The 14777-nt window shown below is 37.2% G+C and overlaps 1 protein-coding gene across 4 annotated transcripts in view; it reads left to right on the top strand.

Annotated features, from left to right (window-relative positions):
- The first annotated feature begins 10671 nt into the window (after window positions 1-10671).
- The window catches only part of LOC111147588 (tumor protein 63), a 224840-nt gene continuing 220734 nt past the window's right edge, over window positions 10672-14777 (top strand). For 3 of the 4 annotated variants that reach the window (XM_022503721.1, XM_022503730.1, XM_022503749.1), the window contains exon 1: window positions 10684-10767. In XM_022503721.1, coding sequence (XP_022359429.1) covers window positions 10706-10767 — 62 coding nt within the window. In that variant the 5' untranslated portion in view covers window positions 10684-10705. Of the gene's footprint in view, window positions 10768-14777 lie in introns of all 4 variants that reach the window. The other variant, XM_022503712.1, reaches the window with a different exon arrangement.

Raw genomic sequence — 14777 nt, 5'->3', positions numbered from 1 at the left:
TTTCTATACCCTGAGAATAAGCTGCCTGGATTGTTTTATTTCTTCCATTAGAAAATTTTAAAATAATTTTGACTTGCTTTTTTTTGCCTTGATATTTAGGATGAAATGAAGCAAATTAGAAGAGGATATTAATTAGTAAATATTCTTTCCGTATATAGGTAATGTGCATATATATTAATATATTTATTATAAATACTTATATATGTACATATGTACATGTAGTATACATAATACATACATACATACACTCATATAAATATCATCATTGTATCTACTATCTCTCAATCTTACCCTCACTCTCTCTTTCCTCTCTATTCACACACTTCTTGTTATATATGTATGGTCAGGGTCTCATGATCTGAAAATGAAAGATGTTTTTACTTTGAAAATGTACTGATGCAATCATTATCATAGCACACAGAGTTGTTCAGGTCTATGGAGAAAATGACCTATGCTGTTCAGAAGTATAACATGAGAGATATTGAACAAGAATCCAGATGGTTTAAATGGATCAATGGCTGAGTGGCAGAGTAGTGTGTTACCTACCTAAGAATAGTCAAAAGTAGTTGCATTTTCAGACTGGGATTATTCCTCCAAGGTGGTACTTAAAATGTACTCCTTAGAAACTTGGCACAGAGATGTTGCTGTAAACAAAACCTATTCAAGGGTCATCCCATGTGGATTCCCCTGTAAGGGTGCCTGAGAATCACTTCCATCCCACAGAAGCATTTTATCAGTACATCCACTCCCACATGCTTGAACAGTGTGCACAACCCAGATTTCAAAATAAGCAGAGTTAACATTCTTGACTCCTGGCCCAAATGTGGGTGCTTGTCATGAGCTCATGCCTTTCTTTAAGGGTTGGCATTTGTGGTGCTTATGTTATCACAGGCTAACTGGACCAGGAAAAGAACATTGAGAGACATGTTCTAGAGACCATGCCTGAGACTCCAAGCCATAAAAATGCACACAATGTATTCCAAGTCATTTTGGGGAGGGTTAGAAGTGTGGCAGTAATTTTAGGGAAACAGGTTTAACTGAGTTCAGATCATGGTTCCAACGCTGTCTGTATGAATGATGAAGGCAAGGTGGCCAACTGTTTATTCCTCTGAGAAATGGAGATAATAGCATCTAACTCCTAGGGCTTTTAGGTTTTTATCTAACTAGCTAGTGGGCATAAAATGTTTAGTAAATGCCAAACACCATAAAAATTCTGGACTTGCGCATGTACTATGAGGAGGAAAGAGACTGGGTTTTATTTACCTTTATTTCTCTAGAGCCCTGCACAACACCAGGTATACCATAGGCATCTAATTAATGTTATTCTATTGAGCAAATGGGTTCAGGGCTGGAAGTAATAGTTGGGTCTGCTACAGGCTACTGCCACTGATGGTTATGTGATTCTGAGTTTTTCTAAGTTGTCTGTGTCTTAGTTTCTTCATGCATATTAAATGGAGGTGATGATACTACTTGTTCTGGTCCTCGCATGGCATTTGGGAGGCTCTGATGAAAGACTCTCTGGGAATGTGTTTGGTAAAATTTAAAGCACTATACACAGGCTTGTTATTTTTAAGTCATTCTGTTTGCTGGGACATTTTCTAAGTAAATGATGTCTAAATTCCCTTTTAACTTTGAGTATAGCTGATTTTCAAAAATAAAAACTTACCAAGTCTTTACAAATGTCCTCAGCCCCTCTTTTGGGATCTGTGCTCCATAGACAAAGAGTATGTTTCAGGAAACTACAAACCAGAAAAGCATCCAGTGGTTTAAGAAATAGGTATGCCTGGGTGGCTGAGTGGGTTAAGCATCAAACTCTTGATTCTGGCTCAGAGCATGATCTTAGGGTCCTGAAATCAAGCCTCGCAAAAGGCTCCATGCCCATCTTTCTCTCTCTTTCTCTGTCCATCCCCCACTGGCTCCACAGCCCATCCCCACCCCAGGTGCACATACTCTGTATCTCAAAAAAAAAAAAAAAAAAAAAAAAAAAGGTAGGAAGGAAGGAAGATATAGCTTTTGGGATATACAGATTGGCCCTTGTTTTCTTGGCTTGCCTCCATAGCCCTTTCCTCCACAAATGATAGCTCTTATTACTTTCTGATGATCAGTACTCGAACCATAAGACAGAAATTTGGGAGTGAATGTGTGTCTGAGGGAGATGTTCAGCCACAGCTGACTGTCTTGGGCTCAAACCACACAAAAGTAAATAAGAATGCTACATTATATTCTCTCCTACCTATACACAGGTTTCATGAATTCTAGTAAACATAATCTTTTCTTATCTGCATTAATCAGGCACCCCAAACCCCAAACCAAAAGCCCAGGTGACAAATTGGTTATCAGTAACTCAGAGACACAACTATACCATAGTCATCCTTTTGTCTAGGAAGCTTAAGATTTAAAAAAAAAAAAGAAGAAGAAAATAAAAGAAAGAAAGAAAAGGAAAAGAAAAGAGATAAGAAAAGAAAAGACAAGACAAGAAAAGAAAAGAAAAAAGGAGAATCATTTTCAACTTTACCGAAGGTTGAGTGCAGGGACTGAATCAAAGTGACCCACTTGCTACCCACAGCCCCCAGTTCCCTGAGGGGTGCTCAGAGGAAGCCCTCAAGCAGTATACATATTGAATCTATGAATCAATTATCATATCAATGAGTGCCATAGAGTACTGAGAGAGAATTATACTGGAAGTCACTAAAAAGTCAGGCCCCATTACAACATCATCCACTTCATTTATTTGTAATAAGAAGTTGAACAAATACATTGGATTTACAGACTAGAAACCAAAGGTCGATTTATTTGGAACACTCAGTATAAGCCATTTTACTCCCTTATTTTTTTTAACAGATCTATTTTATACCTAGAATGTGCTATGTATAACAAGTCTAAGCTATTATTGTGGATAAAAAAGATGACATATAAGTTGGCCTTACATTAGTTTCTTATGAGTTTACAGATAAATTCATGGCCCTTAAGCACAAGTGTAGAAGTTCATGCACTATTGGGGCGCCTGGGTGGCTCAGTGGGTTAAAGCCTCTGCCTTCGGCCCAGGTCATGATCTCAGGGTCCTGGGATCGAGCCCCGCATCAGGCTCTCTGCTTGGTGCGGAGCCTGCTTCTCCCTCTCTTTGCCTGCCTCTCTGCCTACTTGTGATCTCTCTCTGTCAAATAAATTAATTAAAAAATCTTAAAAAAAAAAAAAAAGATGTTCATGCACTATTTTGTGAACAAATACTGTCCTTGATTTTCTCCTATTTTTCTTACCCTTGATGTTTATAGTGGTTATTTATTTCCTCATTTACCTATCTGTCTCTAAAATAATTTTTTTAATTACGGTAAAAAAATGCCTAACTCTGAATTTACCATGATAACAATTTAAGTGTAGTTCTGTACTGTTAGATATATTCACGTTGTTGTAAAATAAACCTCCTGAACTTCCTCATCTTGCAAAACTGAAACTCTATACCCATTCAACAAAGCTTCCTATTTTATCTTAATTTTGGCTTCTGGTAATCTTGCATATGTATTCTTTAATATTCTTATAAGTATATGTATTTTATAAGGTACCTCAAATCATTCTGGAACAAAGCAATTTCATATAGATAGATACTTCGATGGATCATATATAAATGTAGCCTGCAAGTTTACAGTCATAGAATCTTGGACTCCTAACTATATCACATATACAACCTTTTTAAAAAGATTTTATTTATTTATTTGACAGAAAGAGAGACAGCAAGAGAGGGAATACAAGCATGGGGAGTGGGAGAAGGAGAAGCAGGCTTCCCGCCGAGCAGGGAGCCGGATGCGGGGCTCAATCCCAGGACCCTGGGATCATGACCTGAACCGAAGGCAGGCGCTTAATGACTGAGCCACCCAGGCATCCCTTACATATACAACCTTAATATCACACATATGGCCTCAATCTAAAGGCTTGACAAACACATTTGCTGCCACACATTCGTGTTCCTACAAGCACAAATAGAAGGGTAAATTCTATTGAATCCATCACCCATCTTAAATGACCAGATAATATATGGTTCATTTGTAATTGTATATGTTACATAATAGATAGGAGCGAGCCTGGGTTTTAGTAAATACTAATGATATTGATTCCACTGCTTGTAATTTTACATTCTTGATGAAAAGAAGGAAATTTTTCCATAGGTTAGTTCCTGGCTCTGTGCATTCCAGACTGTGTTTATCCACTACTATTCACCCATTTCCCATGGCAGTTATTATAAGGAATATCCATACGACTCCCAGCCCCAGGCTCAGGTGACACCAGACCTAGTGGGCCGATACATGGGTAGAAGGAATATTCTTGGGAGCCGTTCCTACTACAGGTAAGTAGCAATAGCTGAACACTACACAGAGATAACGACAAACCACATAAATGTATCCCCCCAAAAAACACAAACTCAAAGAATCCCCTGTCTAACTTGCCCTCAGCTGGATCGTAAAAATCTCACTGCACCTCTACAACCACTCTGTGTGAAATGAGGTTGATGAAGGGAAAATTGGGATCAATGGTGCCAGTTACATTAGAAGATTATAGTTCAAATATTTCACCTTCATATATTTTATGGAAACACAATGGCGATATAAAAATATTGCTGGGTAATTCCCAAGATTGTGCAGGTGAGAAGGCTTGACATAACTACATTAGGCTTATCATAAATCTAATTTTGAGAGGAGCCTTGGGAAAAACCTTTTCGTGGGCTTGGAAAACTGAGCGATTCTTGAAATGAGGTACTAAGATAACCACAGTGTCACCTTTGTGATGTTTCTACCCAAAGTACACTAAACTCTAATCATGAGGAAACATCAGCCAAACCTAAACCAAGGTATGTTCTACAAAATAATTGACATGCATCTTTCAAAAATATCTATGTCATGAGACATAAAGTTATGTGTGAGCCAGGATTTTCTCTTGCTATAAAGGACATTATTGAGATAACTGGAAAAATCTGAATAAGGTATATAGAGAAGATAAAATTTTATCAGTGTTGATCTCTACACTTCAGTTATTGAATTGTGATTATGTAAGAGGTTTCCTTATTTTAGAAATTGAACACCAAGACATTCAGAGTAAGGTGCATCATATCTGCAACCGACAAATAGTTCACGAAAAAAAAAATCTGGAAAGTGCCAAATAGGGACTTCCTGTGTCTCCTTATTTATCTCTCACTCACGTGGGCATTAAGTGAAGGAGGGGTAAGAGTGAGGAGCAGCCCTCACACAGCTGTTCAGGGATGTCTGGAAAAGAAGCCCACCCACATTGCTTTTGGACACTGGGTGTGACTTGGAGGGTATCGGGTTTGTCTGTTAGGGAAACTGCCAACCTCCTCCCTCCCCATTTGGTCTCTGTGTTTCCTTGCATGCCCTCTGAATAGAGAGGTTTCCCTTTTCCCAGACAACCCTCTGAAGCATCTTCCTTCTCCGTAGATTCAGTGACATTAGCTTACCTATGCATTTTTTCCTATTCGATGAATTCCGGTGACCTGTAAAAGGTGGAGATCAAATCAGAGGAGGGACATTGCTAAGCTTGCAATGCATCTGGTTTTTCACTGATAGAAAAAAAAAAAGCATTTGACCTTAATCCAGCCCACTTAAGTTCTAGGTACAGCTTTATTTAGCAAATATTAGATTTATAGAGATTAGATTTATATTAGATTTCCACAAAGGTGGAAGGGTTAGTAGAATCCTCCCCCAAGGCAGAACTTGGTTTCCATGAAAATAGAGATTGTGGAGTTAATCCTAAATCCTGTACTACACAGTGTTGTAAGACTAAAAATCACCCCACTCCTCAGTTCCTTCAATGTGACCAACACTTGATGAGTTTACTCTATCACCTTATACGCTAAAATGTTCTCTCCTGATTCCCATATTATAAAAGAGGCACCAGCCAGGATGACTTGGAGAGGACAGGACCTGAGGTTTAGTTACCCAAAAGAAAGACAATTTAGCTGCTCCAATCCCACAGCCACAGACAGCCAGAGCTCTAAGGAATGTGCGAGATCATCCACTTTAAGCCCCTCATGAGACATCTGTTGTTTTCAATTGTCCTGTACCTACTGCCCTTTCCTTGGTAATAGAAACTCTATTTTCTTTTGGAAACTCTCTTTGCCCCAGTCTTGGTGGGGCTGTGGATTAGTGTGCTTAGACTTTTCTGGGCCAAACATGGCACCTTCCTTCTAAGAATTTTAATCTTAAACTAAATGACACAAGTTTAGAAAAACCTGTTGGGTGTGATTTATTCCTGCTGTGGTATAATGAAGTGACTCTACTCATTCCTATTACTTAGATCCCTGAAGCTATCCTGCTTCTGACCCTTTCCTGAACCTCATTTTCAACTTTCTCTTCCACTCTGAATTTTCATGTTTTTTTAAAAGATATTTTCATTTAGCCAGAGTGAGTTTCTATTGCTTGTAACAAAATAATCTTCATTGATAAATCCTTCCTCTTAAAGATCAAGAATCTAAGGCTCAAAGAACACTGCTTGCCTAAGGTCAGGGAGTGAGTTGGCACCAGAGACCAGGTGAAATCCTGGTTAGCCAGTTTCTTTACATATCTGCTGTCTTCTCTAGAGATTTAGCAACCTTGGGAATAAAACGAGCTATTCCACATTACGAAGGTACCCAGTAGGACATACTATTATTGAGTTCTTTAAAAGTCCATTGGACTTTTACTTCTGGCCATAATTGAGTATCAGAGACCAGAATTTATTCTTAATAACAAAAAGGGGGAAAAGGAAAAGAATCCACATGTTCAACAGCTATAAAAAAAAGAACCAGTTACTCATATGTAACAACATAGGTATATTTCAAAAACAGTGTGCCAAGGAAAAGAACCTAGACTCAAAAGAATACATACATACTATGCATCTTTATTTATGTGATATTCTATATTTGCACTGCCCAACATAGTAGCCACTAGTCATATGTGACTATTTAAATTTAAGTTGATTAAAATTCAATAAAAATAAAAACAAAGATCTTTTTCCCCAATCACATTAGTCACATGTGACTAGTGGCTACCATGCCGGACAGTGCAAATATAGAATATTTCCTTCATCAGAGAAAATTCTATTGGATAATGCTGTTCTAGAAAATATGCAACTAGTATTTGGAAAAAATACTAATGTAAAATATTAGTATTTGGATCTAGAAAATATGCAAAAAGTCTAGAAAATATGCAACTAGTACTTGGCAAAAATACTAATACAAAAATAATAATGGCAAAAAGCAAGAGAGTGATTGTCCAGAGTCTGTGGTGAAAGAATTAACTTACAAAGGGGCATAAGAGGATTTTTGGAGTAATTGAATATTCTATATTTTGGATGTGGTAGAAGCTATATGGTATATAATGTGTCAAAACTCCTCAAACCAAACACTTTGAATTAGTTGAATTTCATTGTGTGTAAATTATACAGCAGTAAATTTGATTCTAAAAGTCAATTGTTTTATTAAGGTTCTTTTTCAATCACTTGTACTACTTATGATTAGATGATTTTTTTCAATGACATAAACATGTTATTCACCACTGAACTGTATTTTGCTAGTCCCTAGAGACACAGAAACAAATCAACTAGCAAAGTCACCCTCATCCTGTTCGCAATCCAATACAGAAGATGGGGCTTATGTAAAAATTGCCCACATGCACAAAGGAAGTAGCAGGTACCATTACAAAATTACAGATATGAGTCAGGACATTAAAGGTAGGGGAGTTTCCTTTCACCTGAAGGGATGAGAAAGGCTTTCTGTCCTCTGAAGGATCTGTGAGATGTGGATATATACAGATGGGCTTTGAAAACGTTCTGGAAAGGGCAACAAAATATGATCCAGGGCAGGAGAGCAACCAGGAAAGTATGTAACCAGTGGATGGAATGCATAAAGAAGGGCTGCAGTGAAATAATTCACATGTATATAATTCACATGTATTTTACATACCAGAGTTTGGCACGGGGCACACTCTCAGCTGGTAGGAGCTGGGAAGGAGAAAGTGTCCCTTTCTCTTCTGTTATGTCCAGAATTTCAGGTCATAAATGCTGCTGTTTCCCTAAGTCCTTAATGTTCTCTTCCTTTTCACGCATACTTAAAGTCATCACAAACGACATCCTTCAGACTGGTAGGTCTTTGTCAGAAAGGCAATTGTCTTCTCCTAGGCTTCTGTGTATCTCATTGTATAGTCTTTGCCTAAGAGACTTGAGTTGCAGGAAAAGCATGTAACTTGTACACCAAAGAAATAACTTATGCATTTGTAACCTGAGACTCCAGAGGGGAAGACAGATGTAACATTAATACAACTGGCAATTATGTTAATTATAGTATAATTGTCACTTATTTTCCCAGGTTATAGATGGTTGTGTGATATTGATGTGCTGTTGAATCTTAGAGAGTTTGCCTTTTTGCCCTTGTTCAAGGTAGCTCTCTGCATTTATTTTTGGGATGCAATAGGATCCATTATTGTTCATGATTATTAATGGAAAATTTTCTGCCATTTAATATCTGTCCTTCTTAGCTAAGTAAATTCAGGATTTTTTTTATAACAGCTATTGATGTCAAGGCATGCAATTTAAATGTTCTGTTCTATAAATTAGGCTATAAACCTTTTGCAATTAAAAACATGCTAGAAATGTTTGCAAATTGATAACTTATTTGGGGATCTAGAGCCTCTCCTGGTAATTTAAAATATGTCAACAAGTTATACTTACTTCCTAGAAGTAAATAGATATCAGGCCTGAAAAGAGCACCAAGTCTTGCTATTCCAAATGTGATGCAAGGACCAGCAGCATCAGTGTCACGTGGAAGCTTCTCAGGAATACAGAGTCTCAGGCCTTGCCACAGACCTACTGAACCAGAAGATGTGTTAACAAGATTTCTAGGTGACTCACAGATGCATTAACATTTGAGAAGCCCTGCACTACCAGATCATTATTTCACCTCTCATTTTATAAATGGGAAAAAACAAGGCCCTGTGTGATGGAAGAACTTGGCCATGGTGAAAGGAAATTATTTTCAATTTATGAATTTTTTATATTCTGGTCACCTGTATTCGAAGAGCAGGAGTAAAGCCAAGCACTGTAACTCCAATTAACAAATCTATAATTAATTAGTAAAATGATCTTCCCTTCAAGTTTTACATTTTGTAGAACAAGCTGTTTGATTTGGCTGGGGCTCAGGCCAGCATGTTTGTGAATTTCACAATTCACAGATGTTAGACACTCTCAGGCTAAGTAAGGGAAGAGAATGTCAAGTTTTAAATAGCTTCTCCCTTCTATCCTGGCTGAAGCAACAAATGAAATATTTTATGAAACACATTTTGAAAACCAGAATTTCTTTTAAGGAAATGTCAAATTTCTCCAAAAAGGATTTTCGATTATCTCACACTTTTGGCTACTGTTGATGCTATCCATTTACAGGTGACCTGTGATTAGCGGGTGAGTGGAGGATGTGAACTTGCCATGTTAGTGACGCTTAGGCACACGAACTTTTTTTTTTTTTTCTGCTGGAGTCTATTTTAATTTAGCTTCTGAATCATATTTCATTCAATTTCCAAATCCACAAAACCAGGATAGGTTTACAGCCTGTGTTCAGAAAGGAAGTAAGTGATTCTGTATGTAGACTTTTCTGATATTATACTCATTTTTGGATATAGGAGGAATTTAACGTTTTTACTCTAAAGTAGGTAGAGTCAAAGCAAAACCAAAACCAGCAAAAACAATAAACATAATAAGAAAGTAAGGCAGAGTGAAAGAGATTGAAGTAAACCAGAATGTCTCAGTAACAGGCAATTTAAAATAATTTTGTAAGCTTCAAAATAGTCTGAAATAATTAACTATTATCACTTTAAGAAAATCTTGTGTGTGTGTGTGTGTGTGTGTGTGTGTGTGTGTGTGTGTGTTTGAGGTAGGATATTTGAAAATGAGACACAGCTCGATAAAGGTTATTTTCTTTTATTTGGGGAAGGAAAATCTTCTAAGGGATGTGAATGGATACAAGTTTCTTTTAGTTGAGACGAAGAGTGAGTTCTAGGTTAAATATAATCAAGGAATTTCCCTGTCTTTGCTATTTGAGATTGTGACCACAACAGGCGGTTGACTGAAAGGGAGAAAGGGAGGGGGGGGAGGGGGCGGGGAGGTGGAGATGAAAAAAACAAAACAAAACAAAACAAAAAAAAAAACCCTCCTCCAGAAGCAGTTACAGAAGTCCTCAAATCAAATCAGTATGCAGATACATGGAAACATTAATTAGCTGGGGCAGGATGGACACTCATCAGCTCAGTTCTGTTATAAAAGTCCCGGCTGCTGAAATTAAACTCTGATGCCATTCACGCCAGCATCCAATCACCAGAGAGATCAGAAGTTCAGAGATGCCTCCAAGTTGCCAACAAATGTGACCACTATACCTCCAGGACTCTGAAGCCGTGGTAGAGGGGGAAGAACAATTTGAGAGAGGATGCCCAGCTGGTAAGAATCAACTGTTTCTGATGTTTGAGTCACTTGACGAATCTCATTGGCTAAAATCAACAAATGCTCCGCCTCTTTGCAAATGTGTACGAAGGGGGAAGTGTCTAAACTTCTATGTCTGATAGCATTTGACCCTATTGCTTTTAGCCTCCTGGCTTTATTATCTATATATACACAGGTACATGTGTATATGTTCTCTAACTGTTCTCCACTTGTTGATTATCAAAGAGAGTTGAAGGAAATGAATTGTGAAACTTCTCGGTGTGCTACCCTACAGTACTGTCCCGACCCATACATCCAGCGGTGAGTTGAAATGTGACGTAACTTCTATCAAAACTTAATTGGAGTGCCTTGTGTATTATAAGTGTTTCTGCTGTCTACAAAGAGCAACCCCTCCTTGTTAAGGAGCACAGCAGTATTATTTTGGACTTGCTGTGAACTTAAAGTGGTCTGTGGGCATCTTTTCTAATTTTCTTTTTAGCTCATGTCTGGATCTACAAAATTACAAAGGCAATCTTCCTATGATTTCTTGAAAAAACTTATCACACCATTTGCAGATGTTGGAAATCTGTTATTTGCTTTGCTCAGTGCTCACCCACCCAAGAAGAAGAAATTTCATTGGTCAGGGATATAATAATCAATGGACTATCTTCAAGTGAAAATAAACACAGAATAATTTTGATTTATACATTAAAAATAGATGAATAGCCACTGTTATGTCAACAGATTGTGGCTTATCATTTTGGCTCTAAGAAATATTTTTTTCTTGATTTGTTTCATAACAAACATCATCTTTTGACAAATCTGACTTTTAAAATTTATGATTGTACTGAATTTTATTTATATTTATAGGAAGGAACATTTGCCTAGCACTAAGAAAGAATATTAATGAGTGGGCACGATGTGTGTGTATGTGTTTCAAATTAGAGTTTGCTATTTTTAAACTGGTAAATGAAATCTGAACAGTGTTTTTCCAGTCATAAAGTTATGGGAGATATTTAAGTCGTATGTAGCAGTGTGATGTTGTTAATTTAACAGCATGATATTTGTTGTTGGAATTTCATACTTTATTTTATAAGACTAATGAGAGAGGTCCTCTGAGTGTTGAAAATGGTGGGGTTCCAAAGGGGTTAACTTGTCATTCACCACCAAGGCTTACTGGAAGCTCATACCAGAAGTGGAGTGGGCTCTCCGGGCAGGGCTCAGTTACTGTCACATTGCCTAGGCAATTACAGAAGATGTGTGATCTTTTTTCATTAATATGACTTGTCACCATGTAGGACACTAATGTGGACAATGTAGACTTTGCTCCTCTTCCTGTGAGGTTTCTGGTGAGCTATCTGAAAAAGCAGAAGCAGAAATGTAAGGCAGAAAGGTAAATAGTGAAGAAAGAAAAGAGAGGGAGAAAAAAGAAAAAAAGAGAGAGAGAGAGAGAGCAAATTTGTGGTCTTCTAGGTTGAAATGAGAAATGTGAATGGTGATCTGACTTTTGCCTTGCTATCTGCCACAAATCACAATGTTGCAAAAATGAGGGACTCTGGAGTTTATGTTCTTGGATACTTATTAATTAGATTTCAATGGAGTTGGGGATTGGGTCAATAAAGTGCGAAACACCCAATATTTTCTAGTTGCCAAATTGTTTTCCAGACTCAAAATTTTCTGTTCTACTCAAAATCTTTTGAAATGGTATTCTAAGAGCATAGGTTTGATGAAATATTAGCTGCATCATGCTTCCCTTGAGGACATCTTTTTTAACGTAGGTACTTGGATCTACCTCAGCTCTGGAGGAAACTTTCTTCTATTGACTAGCAACCCACACACTAGTCAACCCTGTACACCCCTGTCTACAGGCATTACCCGTGATTGATGAGAGAAGCCTGGAAATATAAATAAATGAGAAAATTGCTTCTGATACTGTCTCAACAACCTGTTCATGGAACAAAAATTGCCTGCTTTTGACATATTGTAAAATTCAAAGCACTAATAGTACATTAAAGTAGTTTAATAAATTGTGTTCAGCAAGATAGTGTACTCTCCATTTGTAATGAAAACAACTTGCAAATAAAGAGCAGACAAATGCCTGTTGCTGGGATCTATTCTGTGCAAGGCACTGGAAATAGGGAAATGAGTAAGATGTGGCCGTAATATTTATTTATTTATTTATTTAACTCTATGGTACTTACATACTTAATAATGTATATTTTCCTCAAATATTTTATCTGTTTTGCCACATATTTTAAAGACTGAATTATTACTATTTTCCTGTCCACACTATTTAGTGAAAAAGTGAATAAGTGGATTAACACTGCAAGGTATCTACGATACCATGTATTGTCAATGTAAGAATAAGTAATATTCTCTTTAATGTCTGGTGAGTGAATGGGTTTAAGTTGCTTTTTCTTAGCAGACAAACCTTGTAGTTCTCAGTTTACAAAATCTATTTTAAGGAAGACCAAATTTAATCATTCCACAATCGTAGTCATCTACATAGTTAAATTTGTCTTTTTTCCTGACCTCATCTTTAGAAAGAAGTCATGAAAGGGAATTTTCAAAAAAAGAAAGAATAGGATATCTTGTTATTTTTAACTCCAAGCTACCTTAATGCATGGTTTCCTTTTATCACAGAATAGAATAAATGAGAGATGCTATTATCATTCATTACTGAATATTAATGTCATTCCCAGAAAGCCACTTTCAAAGTTCTATGATAATCATTCTCTTAGTTAAAATTGAGATTTCACCCTCTGTTTTTTTTTTTTTTTCCTTTGCACCTAAACACATTGACATACTATACATTTAGTTGTGTTCCAGGGTTTATGCTAATTTACTTTAGTCTTTGCAAAAACTTTTCTGACAATCAAAAGAGCATGAAAACCATGGAGCTAAGATGTCCTCTTTGATGATTTGGACCATTACAAAGAGGAAGAAAAGGTGGGGAGGAATCACAAGTCTTGTCATTTTATTGCTAACTTAATTTTAGCACAAATATCAAAGCTTAGATGAAATTATGGCAGATCAATAAAGAAGAGCGCATGGGTAGATTACCATTTCCTTAAAAATGAAAATTATAAACAATGAGTTATGTTCATTTTTTATTAGGTGATAACTCAAAATGAATCTAAAATGTAGCATTTTAGAATCTAAATCCCTGTTAGTTTATTGTTGGGTAATAATTTGGGGCCTTCTTTCACCCTTTAGCTTTTAGAACTGCCATCTAGTTTTTAAAATAGATTTTTAAACTGTGTAATTCTAAAAGATTAAATCCTTTCAAAATATAACTGAAAATAAAGCAATTTAAGTGATAAAAATGAATCAAGATCAAATTTTGAGATAATATGATAACTGAGGGCTAAAAATAAGAGAAAACTCAACATATTATCATTTGAGTCACTCGCAAGGTGATTTTGTAATTTTTTTTTTTTTTTTTTTTTGCTCATCACCCTCTATTCAAAAGAGTTCGAACTGCTAACGTGGTATGTGAATGAGTAAGAAGAATTTCCTGTGTAAATTGCTATTGATTGTGGATTTTATGCTTTACCAGTTAAAAGGTCAACTTCATTAAGTGTACTTTCTAAATATATCCCAAAAGGAAGTGTGGTGACAGAGAACTTCTAGTGGAACATCATTTCATTTACGAGAGAATATCACAGAAGGGCAGCTGTACTTCTGTGTTGGGTGTCCTCCCCCTGCCTCTCCACTTGCATCCTCCATTCTTCTCCTTCTCGTTCTGTACCTCTGGAAGCTGACTTCAAAAGACTGCCCTAACTCTTCTTTTCTCCTCTGGTTTCCTCTTGGGTTAGAAGCACCTGAGGAGATGCGATGAGCACTGGGTGTTAAACACAACTGATGAATCCCTGAACATTATATCAAATAATAATGATGTACTGTATGTTGGTTAATTGAATTTTATTTAAAAAAAAAAAGTGTCTAAGGAGGGAAGTTAGGGTATATGTTTTCCTGGCCACTTCCCTGTTGGGTTTTCTACTAAAGGCTGCAGGACCTATCAGATACCCTTGCCACAGGTCCAGATGCCTACCCCCTTTTCTTTCAAGTGTAGAAGTGGTCAGTATTCCAAGTCATTACTAACTCCAAAACCCCATATCCCATCCCTTATGCCTTGGCAAACAGTCCTTTCATTAAACTCTCTACAGGCATGGGGCGCCTGGGTGGCTCAGTGGGTTGAAGCCTCTGCCTTCGGCTCAGGTCATGATCCCAGGGTCCTGGGATCGAGCCCCGCATCGGGCTCTCTGCTCAGCAGGGAGCCTGCTTCCCTTCCTCTCTCTGCCTGCCTCTCTGCCTACCTGTGTTCTCTG

Source organism: Enhydra lutris, unplaced genomic scaffold (assembly GCF_002288905.1).
Source record: "Enhydra lutris kenyoni isolate GAN:26980312 unplaced genomic scaffold, ASM228890v2 scaffoldscaffold2, whole genome shotgun sequence".
NCBI lineage: Eukaryota > Metazoa > Chordata > Mammalia > Carnivora > Mustelidae > Enhydra > Enhydra lutris.
Note: the sequence above shows the minus strand (reverse complement) of the source record. Positions and strands in the feature narration are given on the sequence as shown.